The sequence below is a fragment of the Phocoena phocoena genome, chromosome X, assembly GCF_963924675.1.
Source record: "Phocoena phocoena chromosome X, mPhoPho1.1, whole genome shotgun sequence".
Lineage (NCBI taxonomy): Eukaryota > Metazoa > Chordata > Mammalia > Artiodactyla > Phocoenidae > Phocoena > Phocoena phocoena.
The window spans coordinates 125,995,287-126,010,453 of NC_089240.1; the positions used below are offsets into that span (position 1 = coordinate 125,995,287).

The 15,167-nt window shown below is 41.2% G+C and overlaps 1 protein-coding gene across 5 annotated transcripts in view; it reads right to left on the reverse strand.

Moving 5' to 3' along the window:
- The window catches only part of CD99L2 (CD99 molecule like 2), a 104,881-nt gene that overhangs the window by 17,926 nt on the left and 71,788 nt on the right, over positions 1 to 15,167 (reverse strand). For 2 of the 5 annotated variants that reach the window (XM_065900791.1, XM_065900790.1), the window contains exons 5-7: positions 4,714 to 4,787; positions 4,508 to 4,586; positions 2,338 to 2,403 (exon numbers count right to left, since the gene is read on the reverse strand). The exons of 1 other annotated variant lie outside the window; for it this stretch is intronic. In XM_065900791.1, coding sequence (XP_065756863.1) covers positions 2,338 to 2,403; positions 4,508 to 4,586; positions 4,714 to 4,787 — 219 coding nt within the window. Of the gene's footprint in view, positions 1 to 2,337; positions 2,404 to 4,507; positions 4,604 to 4,713; positions 4,788 to 15,167 lie in introns of all 5 variants that reach the window. 2 more of the 5 variants (XM_065900793.1, XM_065900792.1) reach the window with 2 other exon arrangements.

The window sequence follows — 15,167 nt, forward strand, 5'->3', positions numbered from 1 at the left end:
AAGGGTTTAGAAGTAGCAACATCCCACTAACGAATACACTCAGCACCCAGATCTTGGTTTCTAATACCCTCTTCCCTTTCAGTGGGGAAGAGAATGACATACCACTGGATGCTCAAGGAAAGAGACCCACCAGGCAACAGTGTTCAGGAAGAAGAAGTGAATGAGAACAAGAAAGTGGGAGAGTGCCAGGTAGGGCCCAGGAGGAAAGAATGTGAACGAGGAGGTGGTCATCAAAGTGAAATGCTGCAGAGGTCACACGGGACAGAGGGCCGTGACCACCAAGAGATGACTGGGGACCAAATAGCAACTCCGGGGGAATGGGAGGAGAGGCTTGCATACACTAAGGTGTAGACCACAGAGGGGACAATGACGAGGTGAAACTGACTGGCTCAAGCTTCTCAGTCAGTGAAAATGCTAGGGAATGGAGGAGGCTGACGGGACCTGTTGATGAGAGACAGGCGCTACTACCTACAGACAAAATACGGGGCACCTACAGGGCCATTAGAAATGTTTTCTTGAGAAAAAATATACAACAGATAACATACTATCTCAGAAATACACTCCAAAACTATAGTTGAGTCTGTGTGCCTAAAATCCACAGTTAGAAAATGCATTAATTAGGACTGTTTTTATGCTGAAGATCGTCATTTATTTAAATGTGGTGTTTTATCTTCATACATGGCATTAGCACGTTTGCATAGAGAAGACTGTCTGAGAACTTCATCGTGTGCTTATCATAACCTAAGGTTCAGTTTCACACTCGTACTTTTCGCCGGGACCCTCTACTTTCTTTTACTGACACCTATAATGACAGAGAGTATATCTTATGCTAACAATTGATTATTCTTTACAAGAGAAATTCAAATATGAGCCTAATTAATGAATTTCCTAACACTTCTTCCTTGTTAAAACATGTACTTTTAATAAGGAAACCCCTCTCTTCTCACCGTCTGGAAATACCATTTGTCACCCGGGAGTAATTGGCTAATTTGCTGGGTTTGCCCTTTAAATGTTCCACGTTCTCCTGACAACTGTGAGTTTCATTTAGAGGTTTTTGGAGCTTTTTACTCAAAATGACACTGTTTGGAAAGGTGGTTTGAAGGACAGATTTGACTACAGTATCCTTTAATCAGAACAACACTGTTCCCATACGAAAGGCGCACAATTCCTACAAGAAAGAAGCCTAGACTGTGGGGAGTACAGCAGGCTGACACTGGAAACAATCGCGACATGTTACACTCGGAACTTGCTGTTACACTCACAACCACAAATCACAACCACAACAGGGAATCACCAAAAAATGCTATACCCACAACTTAGCATCACAACAGGTTACCATCACAATAGTTACAATCATAAAAACTTACCACCAGAACTACAAGTTATAATCACAACATACCATCAAAACAGGTTGCAACCACAAGTACCAACCACAAATTACAACCCTAACTTATTTTGCCACATCAAGTCTGGCTAACATTGTCTCCATAGTAGGATCAGATCTTGCCAACATATTAAGATAAAAGGTTTAAATCTTTGGGTGATTTGCGGGGGAACTAAAACTACCTGCCTTGGGGGAGGGTGTGACTATGAAGGGCTGACACATCTGATACAATTTCATCGACCCAGACCCATGAGTGTATGTGTCCATGTGTACAGACACACACACACACACACACACACACAAGTGCATGCAAAATCTGATGAAATCTGAATAAGGTCTGTATGTGACTTAATAACAATATTGAACCACTGTCAGCTTCCTGGTCTTGACAATGTAACTATAGTTTTGTCAGGATATCAGGGGAAGCTGGGTGAATGGTACACAGGAATTTTCCTAAACAATTTGTTTAGTTTTACAACTTCTTGTGACTCAAACTACTGCAAAATAAAAAGATTTTAAAGGATATCTGACTTGCTACGGGTGTCTTAAAAAAGCTCTTGTCATGATGAGTTTTGCTCCCCCCATCCCAAGAGTGACAGGCTCCCCAGGTTGCGAAGGCTGTTCCCAATGAGTCCTCTGACCTTCAGTTACTGTAACTGGTGCTGCCTTGGCAAACAGCTTCTGCTAGCATGGACACATTAACACATGCAGCAACTTGGCTTAAGGAACATCAGGGAAAATGTGTGGCTTTTCCAAACTGGCTCATAAACCCCCCTTGAGTTGCACAGTCTCTGTCTCATTCCAAGTCAACCCCAAACGGCAAGCAGGGATGTCTAGGAACTAACTACCTTTGATTTCCCAGAGTCTGAGTAAGAACACCTCCAATCAACCTGGTTGCTGTATAATCCCGTCTTTAACAAGAATAAGGCATTTGGACAAATCAGTGTTCCTACCTTTACCCTTGTCAGGTTTGTATTCACCACCCCCTACTATGTCTTCAAGATCCTTGTCTGAAAAACCTGGAGAAAACAAGACACACATCTCAATGCCAAAAACATTTCTCAGAGACAAGAAATTTGTTACTTAATGTTGTCCAACATCCCCAGAAAGTGATTGCCACTTAAGAGGATCCTTGATGAATGTGTAGGCAAAACTCTAAAGGGGCCCCCAAGATTCCCTCCCATCAGTGTACACACCCCAGTATGCCATGACTGGGTGCGAGTGGAACCATGCATAGGATGGCTATCAACCCGTGATTAGGTTATATTACATGCCGAGGTGAACGGACTTTGCAGATGTAATTAAGTTACCACATCAGTTTGACTTGGTATGAATCAAAAGGCAGATTTTCCTGGGTGAGCCTGAAATTAATCAAGTGAGCCCTTTAAAACAGGGTTGAGGCCCTCCTGAGCTCAAACCCTAGAAGCAATAGACTTAGCCTTCCTCTCCCCCTCTCTGCTCTTCTCTACTCCCCCCTCCCCCTCCCCCCTTCTCTCCCCTTCCGTCTAGTCTCTGTTTTTTCTCCTGGTGGTCTTAAAGAAGCAAGCAGCCACTTGTTCTAGAACTGCAAGGAAACGGTTCTCTGCCAAGGAGCTTGGAAGACAACCCAACCTCAGCTGAGACTGCAGACCTGGATGACACTGTGACTGAAGGTGTATGAGGTTCTGAAGAGAAAAACTCAGTTGAGCTGTTCCTGAACTCCTCACCAAAAGAAACAGCTTGTGATCATTTGTTATGGTGGTAACAGAAAACTAATACAAGGAAACCAAAAAATTAATTTTATTATAGCTCAACCATTGAGTACACATCTTTTAATATTCTGTGATGAAGTGGGAAGCACGCTTACAGCATTTCTGTTCCACTCCAAAGTCCTATAGTTGACTCAAAAAAGCACATGTACGACTGTTTCAATTCTGCTTTGTATCAGCTGCTTTCCGTCATGAAGGACTACTTTTACTAGAAAGAAAGAATGATGGGCTAACTATGGTTATGGCAGCTTGAGTATTTGGAAGGTGTTTTCTTGAAAATGAATAAAACGGGGCTGTCACTTTAAAGAAAACCACTGGCAGTACTTGTTGCCGGTGATAATATTTCAAACAAAAAAGAGAATTTTGAAAAATCTGTATCTACCACTGCGAGCTTAACAACTTTCCAACACTTAAAGACTTTTTCTAATGAGATGGTGGTGATATTAACAGATGTGAATTTGGGGCACTGCATAATGAAATATGGCATTATTTGGAAGGTCAAAAGACTTAAGAACATCAATATTTTCCAAATGACCAATGCGTAATGCACAAAACCATGAATGGGTAAAAGTTCCACTAAAAAGTACATGAGGATCCCTGGGGAGTTTAATGAACTCAACGATGGAAAATTCATTGATATGGTTTCACATTCTACACTGCACTTAACCTATAAGAAACAACCAGTGGTCGAGTTTGGGTGTCTTACCAAAGAAAAATGATGTGAATCAATGATCTGAAAAGTCTATTAAAATATTCTTCCCCTTTTCAATGGCGTATCTCTCATAAGGCCAGATCTCCTTCATATACATCAACTGTAACAACGTATCACAACTTGAGCCCAGAAGGAGATGGAGATGTGAGAGTCTAGCTCTTCTTTTTTTGGCCGCACCACAGCATGCGGGATCTTAGTTCCCCAACCAGGAAGTGCGGAGTCTTAACCACTGGACCGCCAGGGAAGTCCCCTAGCTTTCCTACTAAGATAGACATTATAGAAATTTGCAAAAACGTACAATGACACCATTTTTCTCACTAAATCGTCTTTATCTTGCCATAGTTATTTCTCATAAACTCTGCTATTTATGTTATTAACATGTGTGTGTTTGCTGTTGTTCATTTTAATTTTTTTCCAGTTTTAGATTCAAAGATGATAAAATATCAATAGATGTGAACCACATCTCAACAGAGATTCTCAATAATTTGGGGAGTCCTGAGACCAAAACGCTTGAGAACCACTGTTGTAGGGTTCTCCTGGGCTTTGAAGTGCCCCCAGCTCTGCCAGGCCAGGAGAGGCTCTGTGGGCTGTTGTAGTTAATGAGCTACACCCTGACCGGGGAGCTACAGCACTTGCCTGTGCCTTCAACCAGCTGTGACTTACCTCCTCCTCCTGCACTCGGCTTCCTGTGGCCATGATCTTGATCATTTCGATCATCCAAGGCATCGGCCAAGTCAAATTCTTTTTCGTCAGGGGGCCCTAAAACATAAAAGACAAAGTCAGTTGGTTAAATTACAGGTAGCTCATTTGGACATGGCCCCAGAGAGCTCCACGGGGTCCCTCCTTAGTGCCCTCCTCAGAACAGCCGTGTTACCTGCAGGCTTTGCTGGAGCTCTGGTCGCTCCCGGTCTCCTGGTTGTGGTGGTGACACGGTCCCATCTCTCTAAAGGGGGAAGGGGGACAGCAAGGGGAGCACAATTAGTAACACACACCGCAGCCCCCGCACGGCTCAGGGAAGTCACAGCATGAGCACAGCACTCCTGTCCTGGTCCTGAGGTCCCTCTAATGCCTCTGAAGAACCACCTTGAGGATGACAAAGAGATGTAAGAGGGTTTACATGAGACGAGTGCTGCTTGCTTTTCTTCACAGGATGGGTGGTGAGGTGGACATGATCCCACATTTGATCTGGTGATTAGTGGAGCTGGGACTTGAGCCCAGATCTACAGGAGATGACCACATGCTTCAGGGGGTCCCAGAGCTTGAGCACAACCCCTGAGAGCTCCAAGCCTTGGCTGTCACCACTCTCAACCCGGCACCGTAATCACAGGTAATACTGCCCAGGGATGAAGTGACGTTATGTTCCCAGTAGAGTATGGGAGTGTCTCATCAGCTGAAAGTGGTTACAACACCAACAAAATATTGTACATAAGTGTGGTTACTGCTGTCAATACTAGGTCTTTCAGCTCAACCATATTCCTTTAAAATTGTGGACTTCTTGCACATCAATTACGTAGCATGCCACACAGGAGTTTTCCAGTAGTTTTTCTTGAACTTCAAGACTCCCATAACTGTTCCTATAATTGGAGGTAGCAGAGGGACAGGAAACTTAAGGGAAGGGAAAGGCATAGACAGTGCTGTATACAGTAAGCACTTAGAATAGAAGCAGCAATGTTTGTGGGGACAAAAACCTCAATGACTTTTACAGATCAATAACGTAATCCTCAAACTGCCCAGGTAATTTACAATGCATTACCTATCTTTTTTGGAGAGAGCCTTGGGGTTGTCTATGGATCAAAGAATTATAAGTCTGAATCTTCTGGAAAGAGTGTTAAAAACACAGTAAGACATGACCTGCCAGTTCTCACTAGCAATAAAGGGGGATGTCACATAATGATAAAGGATCAATCCACCAAGAACACATAACAATCGTAAATGTGTATGCACCAAACAGGAGTCTCAAAACACATGAAGCTAAAATTCACAGAGCTGAGAAAAGAAATAAACAAATCCACAAGTATAGTTGGGGACATCAATACTCTACTCTCAGCAACTGACAGAACTACTAGAATGAAAACCAGCAAGGATATAGAAGAACTAAACAACACAATCAACTAACAGGATGTAACTGGCATAATGGACACTACCCAATCGCAGCAGAGTAAGTAACTGTTTAAGCACCCATGGAATATTCACCAACAGATCACACCCTGAACCAGAAAGCAAACCTCAACAAATTTAAAAGTATTAAAGTGATAGAGAGTGGTATCTCTGACTATAATGGAATCAAACTAGAAACAACCAAACCAAAAACAAATAAGAGAAAACAAGAAAATCTCTCAACACTTGGAAATAAACAACACACTTCTAAATAAAACAACGGTCAATGAGAAAGTCTCAAAATGAAATGTTAAGAATAAATAGCCCTAATGAAAATGAAAATACAGCGTATCAAAATATGGGAGATGTAACTAAAGTAATGCTGAGAGGGAAGTTTATAGCACTAAATGCTTAAATTAGAAACAAAGAAAGGTCTCAAATCAATAATCCAAGTTCCTAACCCAAGATACTAGAAAATGACGAGCTAGATACTAGAAAAACAAACCCAAAGCAAGCAGGCAGAAGGAAATAATGTAAGAGCAGAAATCAATGAAATTGAAAATAGGAAAGTAAAATAGATCAACCAAACGGCTTGTTCTTTGAAAAAGTCAGTAAAATTGATACACCTCTAGCCTTACTAACAAATATAATTGAAGAAAAAAACCCCAAAATACTAATATAAGGAATGAAACAGCAGATATCATTATAGATTCTGCACTATTAAAAGGATAATAAGAAAACGCTATGAACAACTTTATGTATTTGACAACTTAGAAGAAATGGACCAATTCCTTGAAATCCACAAACTATCACAACTCAACTCAATCCCATGTTCACGTAACATAAGACTAATATTGTTAAGATGACAATACTACCCAAAGTAATCTACAGATTCAGTGCAATCTCTACCAAAATCCAAAACAGTTTTTTGGGCAAACTTAGAAAACCCCGTCCTAAAATTCATATGGAGTCTCAAGAGAACCCAAATAGACAAAAGAATCTTGAAAAAGAAGAACTCACTTTCCTGATTTCAAAACTTACTACAAAGCTACAGCAATCAAAACAGTGTGGTACTGGCATAAGAACAGACATAGAGACTAACGGAACAGAACAGAAAGCCCAGACATAACACTATGGTCAATATGTTCTTGACAAGGGTACCAAGAAACTGAATATCCACATGCCAAAGAATGAAGTTGGACCCTTACCTTACACCATATATAAAAATTAATTCAAAATGGATCAAAGTCCTAAACATAAGAGCTAAAACTATAAAACTCTTAGGAAAAAACATAGGGGAAAATCTTCATGATATTGGATTTGGTAATGACTTCTTGGATATGACACCAAAAGCATAGGCAACAAAAGGAATAATAGATAAATTGGCCCTCATCAAAAGTAAAGCCTTTGTGCGAAGGACACTATCAAGAGAATCAAAAAACAATCCCAGAATGAGAGAATATATTCATAAATCATATATCCAGTAAGAGATTAAAATCCAGACTATATAAAGGACTCCTATAACAATTAAAAAAATGAGATCTAAAGATGGGCAAAGAACTTGAATAGACATATCGTCAAAGAAGATATATAAATGGTCAATAAGCACATGAAAAATGCTCAAAGTATTGGTCATTAGGGAAATATAAATCAAATCCACAAGGAGATACCACTTCACACTCACTAGGATGGCTATTATCAAAAGAAAAATGAAAAATAACAAATGTTGGTGAGGATGTGGAGAAATTGCAACCCTGGTATGTTGCTGTTGGGAATGTATAAAATGGTGCAGCTGCTGTGGAGAACACTTTGGTGATTACTCAAAAATTTAAACGTAGAATTACTACCTGAACCTTCGATTCCACCTCTAGGTATAAGCCCAAAAGGACTGAAGGCAGGGACTCAAACGGATACCTGCACAATGTTCAATACAGCACTATCCACAACAGACAAAGGCTAAAAACAACTCAAACGTCTGCCAATTTATAAACAGATAAAATATGGTACATACACACAATGGAATATTACTCAGCCTTATAAAGGAATGAAATTCTGATACATGCAACAACATGGACAAACTTTGAAAACATTATGCTAAGTGAAATAAGCCAGACATAAAAGGACATATCTTGTATGATTCCACTTATTTCAGGTACCTAGAACGGGAAAATTCTTAGAGACAGAAAGTAGAACAGAGGTTAGCAGGGGTTCAGGGTAGAGGAAAATGACGAGTTACTGTTTACTGGGTACAGAGTTCCTGTTTGGGATGAGGAGAAAGTTCTGGAAATGGATAGTGGTGATGGTTGTACAACACTGGGAATGTACTTAATGCCAATGAATTGTACATTTAAAATGGTTAAAATGGGGCTTCCCTGGTGGCGCAGTGGTTGAGAGTCCGCCTGCCGATGCAGGGGACACGGGTTCGTGCCCCGGTCCGGGAAGATCCCACATGCCGCGGAGCGGCTGGGCCCGTGAGCCATGGCCGCTGAGCCTGCGCCTCCAGAGCCTGTGCTCCGCAACAGGAGAGGCCATAACAGTGAGAGGCCCGTGTACCGCAAAAAAAAAAAAAAAAAAAAAAAAAAAATGGTTAAAATGGTAAATTCTATGTTAGTATGTTTACCACAATAAAAAAATAATTCAACCTAGATGAAAACACAATCTGAATATTTCTATAACCATTAACGAAACAAAATTTTTAATTTAAAAGCTCCTAAAAAAAGAAATTTCCAGGCTTTTTGATGGTTTCACTGGTAAATTTTACCAAGCATTTAAAGAGGAATTAACACCAATTTTATAAAACCTCTTCCAGAAAATAAAGAGGAGGGATATTTCCCAACTTATTTTATGAGGCCAGCATTAACCTGATAATAAACACAGAAAAAGACTGTATTAAGAAAAAAACTACAGCCCAATCTCTCTCATGAACCAATATATAAAATCCTCAACAAAATATTAGCAAACTAAACAGAATGTATAGAAAGAATTATACATCATGAACAAATGGGACTTGTTCTGGTTATGCAAGCCTGGATCAACATTTGAAAAACAATGTGCCCTACAATATCAGTGGCCTAAAGGAGAAAAAAATCATATACAGGCATACCTCAGAGATACTGTGGGGATGGTTCCAGACCACTGCAATAAAGTGAATATTAATAAAGCAAGTCACATGATTTTTTTTTTTTTGGTTTCCCAACGCACATAAAATTATGTTTACGGGCTTCCCTGGTGGCGCAGTGGTTGAGAGTCCGCCTGCTGGTGCAGGGAACGCGGGTTCGTGCCCTGGTCCGGGAAGATCCCACATGCTGCGGAGCGGCTGGGCCCGTGAGCCATGGCCGCTGAGGCTGCGCGTCCGGAGCCTGTGCTCCGCAACGGGAGAGGCCACAGCAGTGAGAGGCCCGCGTACCGCAAAAAAAAAAAAAAAAAAAAATTATGTTTACACTATACTGTAGTCTATTAAAGTGCAACAGCATTATGCCCCCCAAAAAATGTATGTACCTTAATTTAAAAATATTTTATTACTAAAAAATGCTATCCATAATCTGAGCCTTCAGGGAGTAGTAATCTCTTTGCAACAGGAACATCAAAGATCACTTATCACAGACCGCAGCAAATATAATAATAATGAAAAAGTTTCAAATAGTTTTGAATTACCAACATGTGACACAGAGACACGAAGTAAGCAAATGCGGTTGGAGAAATGGCACCGATAGACTGGCTCAACGCAGGGTCACCACAAAACTTCAATTTGTAAAAACGCAATATCTGCAAAGTGCAAAAAAGTGAAGCGCAATAAAACGAGGTCTGCCTGTAATCTTATCAACATGGAAAATCCAATACCCATTTATGAAAAAACTTCAGCAAATTAGGAATAGAGGGAAGTACCTCAACTTCATAGAGCACATCTAGAAAACACCCATAGCTCTTGTCAGACTTAATGGTGAAAGACTGAACACTCTCTCCTGAAGATCAGGAGCAGGCCAAGGACACTGTTCTCACCACTCTTATTTAACATAGCATGGGAGGTTCAACATTGCAATGAGAAATAAAAGACATACAGATTGGGAAGGAAGAAATAAACCTATCCCCATTTGCCGATGACATGATCATCTATGTAGAAAATTCCAAGGAACCTACAAAAAACGCTTCCTAGAATCAGTAAGTGACTTCAGCAAGGTCTAACGATACAGGAGCAATAAATATCAAAATCAATCATATGATAGCAATGAACATACGGAATCTAAAATTAAAACACATAACCATTTAAAATTGTTCCAGAGAAAATGAAATACTTAGCTGTACACTTGAAAAACATGTACAGGACCTGCAGGCTGAAAATTACAATATGCTTATGAGCGAAATCAAAGAAGACATAAATAAATGGAGAGACATACTGTGTTCATGGATTTGAAGACTCCCTTAAAGACATCAACTCTCCCCAAATTCATCTACATATTTAACACAAGTCCTATCAAAATCCCAGCCAGCTTTCTCTAGACATAAATAAACTTATTCTAAAACTTGTATAGAAAAGCACAGGCCCTAGAATAGCTAAAACAACCTTGAGAAAGAAGAATAAAGTGGGGGGAAATCAGCCTACCCAGTATTAAGGCTTACTTTATGGTTACAGTAATCAAGACAGTGGCAGAAGGGTAGACACATAGAACAGTACAACAGAATGAACTACCTAGAAAGACCTGCCCAAATATGCTCAAGAGATTTCTGTTAAAGGTGCAAAAGCCACTCAGTGGAGGAAGGACAGCCTTTCCAACAAAAGGTGCTGGAGCAACTAGGCATCTATAGGCAAAAATAATGAACCTTGATCTAATCCTCACACACCTCATACAAACCCTAACTCAAAATTGATGACTTTTTTGGGTCTTAAATGTAAATCTATAGAACTTTCAGAAGGAATGATATGAGAAAAATCTTCAGGACTAAGGGCTTGGGAAGAGTTCATAGACTTGACCATAAAACCATGATCCACAAAAGAAAAAAATGGATAAATCAGATGTCATCAAAATTAAAAGTTTCCTTTTGTGAAAGACTCTATTAAGAAGATGAAAAGACAAGCTATAGAGTAAAAGAAAATATTTGCAAAACACATACCCATCTAAGGACTAGTGTCTAGAATATATGAAGAGCTCTCAAAATTGAACAGTAAAATCAAACAATCCGATTAAAATGGGCAAAGGACATGAAGAGGCATTTCACTGAAGGGTTTACATGAATGGCCAATAAGCACATGCAATCAGAGAAATGCAAACTAAAACCACAATGAGGTATCACTACACACCAATCAGAATGACTAAAAAAAATAGTGATAACACTAAGTGCTGACAAGGATGCAGAGAAAGTGGATCACTCATTTATTGCTGGTGGGAATATAAAATGGTACAGCTAGTCTGGGACACAGGTTGGCAATATTCTTAAAAAACGAACCCTATGACTACCATAGAACCCAGCAATTACCCACCTGGGCATTTATCCCAGAGAAATGAAAACTCATGTTCATACAAAAACCTAGAGCCCAAAACTGGAAACAACCCAGATGATCTTCATAAATAAACTATAGTACATCTACATCATGGAATACTATTCAGCAAGGAAAAGCAACCAACTATTGATACATGCAATGCCTTGGATGGACCTCAAGGGAATTATGCTGAGTGAAAAAGAGCCAATCCCCAAACATTACATACTACGTGATTCCATTTACATAACATTTTCTAAATTGCCAAATCCTATAGATGGAGAAAAGATTAGCGCTTAGGGACAGGAAATGGGGGTGGGCACAGCAGAAGGGAGACAGTTGTTTTTATAAAGCACAGCACGAGGGTCTTTGTGATCATGGAACTGTTCTCTGTCTGGACTACCGTGGTGGATATACGAACCTACAAGGTGATAAATCTGCACAGACGTGAAGACACACACACAGACATGAGTACAAGTAAAACGGAACATCTGAATAAGATCACTAGATTATATCAGTGTCAAGATCCTGGTTGTGACACTGTACTATGATTTTTCAGGTGTTACCACTGGGGAACTGGTATAGTGCGATGGGATCTCTCTGGAGTATTTCTTACACCTTGATGTGAATTTTACAGTTAGCTCTGAAGAAAATGTCAATCCGAAAACAGTTAAAGATTGATTTGAGCGTCGTAGTCATTTCTGATAGGGGAAAAAAAAGGTCTGACACGTAAATAGCTGGTCTTCAGGGGTGCACAAATGTCTATTATCGACCTTAAAAACTAAGGAGCGAATCGTGTAGACCTCACCTTAGGGGAAAAGAGCAGCAGGAAGAACATCGAGAAGGGAGGCGGTACGTACAAGGACGTTCTCCAGACAAATGAAGCCGATTCCTTCCTGATCCCAATGGTTCATGCAACACTGAAAATCTTCCAGAGAGAATATCTTTACAGAGCAAACAGCACAGCTCTTTTCCTCTTTGAAATGAAGATACAACGTACACGCTTCCTAGAGGGCCCAGGTCACTATTTTTCTGTTATCACACCGTGCCTACCTCTTAGAGACCAGTCCCCTTTTCAGCTTTCTAGATCACTGGAGCGAATCTTCCATGGACTAGGAAACTGCCCAGCAGACCAGCGCGCACAGCAAGCTGAAGCTCGGACTTCGGGCTCTGAGGGACCGTGACAGGCCTCAGGGACAGGCCGACCTGCGGATGAGGAGGCCTGTGCTGGCACCTCTACGGCCAGGTGACGAGCTGACCCTACGCTCACCTTCAGGTCATCATCTTCCTGGGCAAACACTTCTAAGAGCCACACACACAGAGGAAGAGGCCCTTGGGGTGAAGCCAGAATGTCTGGGCCCAGGCCAGCTACACTGCTGGCTTATTATAAACGTTAATACATGCTCAGTAGAAAAACGAATCCGATGGTGTAGAATCCTAAGAAAGAAAATATAAAAGGCAGCCAAATCTATCCCCACAGGTAGCTACTCTCAATCTTTTCAGGTCTGCATGTGTCTGTCTCGCTCTCTCTCCATGTCTCTGTGTGTGTGTGCCCCTCTCTGTGTCTCTCTCTTTCATGTCTCTCTCCGTGTCTGTGTCTCCCTGTCTTTCTTTCCCTGTGTCTCTCTCCCCGTCTGTGTGTGTGTGCGTCCGTGTCTCTGTTCGCATCTCTCTCTGTGTGTCTCTCTGTGCATGTCTCTCTTTCTGTCTCTCTCTCTGCCCATATGTCTCTCTGCATGTCCGTGTCTTTCTGCGTGCGTGTCTGTGTTCACATACACTTAAATTTGATAGAAATTAATTCGTACTATATATATCCTGTTCTGTAAGTTGCTTTTCTTATGCCAGTTCCAGAGATCTACCTTATTCTTTGAAATGGCTGCAGACCATGAATGGTTTAGAATTTATGTATTCAACTGTGTTATTTAAGAGTGTTTTAATTTTTGGCTGATACGAAACGCAAGAAAGCTGCAAACACCACCTCAAATGTACCTCTGCACGTGTGCATAACTCTGCACCCAGACGCAAAATGCTTTGAAGCAGAACTGCTCAAAGATTTTATCAAATTGCCCTCTGAAAAGGTTGAACTAATTTATACAACTGTCTAGAGAAGCGAAACTGTAAAGGTATGGCTCGATACAACAGAAGACATATAAAACCATCTTCCTGATGCCACATAAATATGTGAGGTCATCTTCTCAGTCAGTAGTTCACAAAGAGTGTTCCATGGACCCCAGGGGTCTGTCAGGTCATAACTATTTTCATAATCATCCTCAAGTGTCCTCTGCCCTTTTTACAGGGTTGACATTTGCACTGTGATACAAATGCAATGGTGAATAAACCTCCAGGCCCTTCGCCTGAACCAAGGAAGTAAGGAGCACTAAACGCTACGAGAAGTCATTAGATCCTTCGCTACTCGAAGATAGCTGTCGAGACTCCCGCCCCCTGGTGTACACACCACGTATAATCCCAGCCTGCTGAGTGGGAGGGACTGAGCTACTTCCATGACCAGGTTATGACATGGCAGAGGTGAAGGGATTTTGCAGATACAATTAAGATGCCCAATCCGTGTGACTGAATTACTCATAAGGCAGAATATTCTGGGTGATTTGGACATAATCAAGTGAGTCCTTGAAAAGAGGGCGGTAGGCCTTCCCTGAGCTAACATTAGAGGTAGCAGACTCTCATTCTTTTGCTGACCTTGAAGAAGCAAGTGGCCATGAGTTCTATAGCTGCACAGAATGGAATTCTGCCAACAATCCCGACCTGTGGATACGTCACCTTATGTGGGAAAAGAGACTTGGCAGATGTGAGTGAGCTAAACACCTTGAGATGGGGAGACTGTTCTGGATCATCTAGGCAGGCCCAATGTGATCACAGGAATACTAGTAAGAGAACGAGACCAGCAGGAGAGTCAAGGAAGGAGACGTGATGATGGAAGCAGGGGTGAGAGTGAGAGAGAGATCTGAGGTTGCCATTCTGTTGGCTTCGCAGATGGAGGAGGTATCCAACAAGGCAAAACTGCAGGCAAAGGCGAGGAAACAGGCTAGGGCTTCCCAAAGGAAGACAGCCCTGCCCGTTCCTTCACTGTAGCCCAGTGGAAGCCAAATCATATTTCTCACCTCTAGAACTATAAGATAATCAATTTGTGCTGTTTTAAGCCAGCACATTCTTGTAATTTATTACAACAGCAATAGGAAATCCCTAAATAAATACCTAAAACTGTGGAAGCAACTTTGGAATCCAGTGACAGACAAAAGCTGGAAGAATTTTGAGAAGCATGATAGAAAAAGCCTGACTACCTTGAGCCGACTTAGTGGATGTGAACAACTAGTAACAGCTAGTGAGGATTCAGAAGGAGGTCAGGAACACGGTAGAGGAAACCTATATTATACTAGGGGACGCCTAAATCATCATCAACAGACTGTTGACAGAAACGTGGATGTTAAAGGCTTTGCCAGTGAGGTCTCAGATGGAACCAAGGAAAACGTTATTGGACGCTAGAGGAAAGCAGATCCTTACCAGGTAGTGGCAGAACACTCGGCTGAATTGTGCATCCTGTAGTTACGTGGAAAGCAGGACTTCTAAACAATGAACTTGGATATTTGAGCTGAGGAGATTTCCAAGTAAAGTGTTAGGGGTATGGCCTATTTTCTTCTTGCTGCTCATAGTAAAATGCAAGAGGAAAGGAAGAGATTGAAGGAAGAACTCTTGAGCAAAAAGGAACCAGGACTTGATGATTTGGAAAAATTTCAA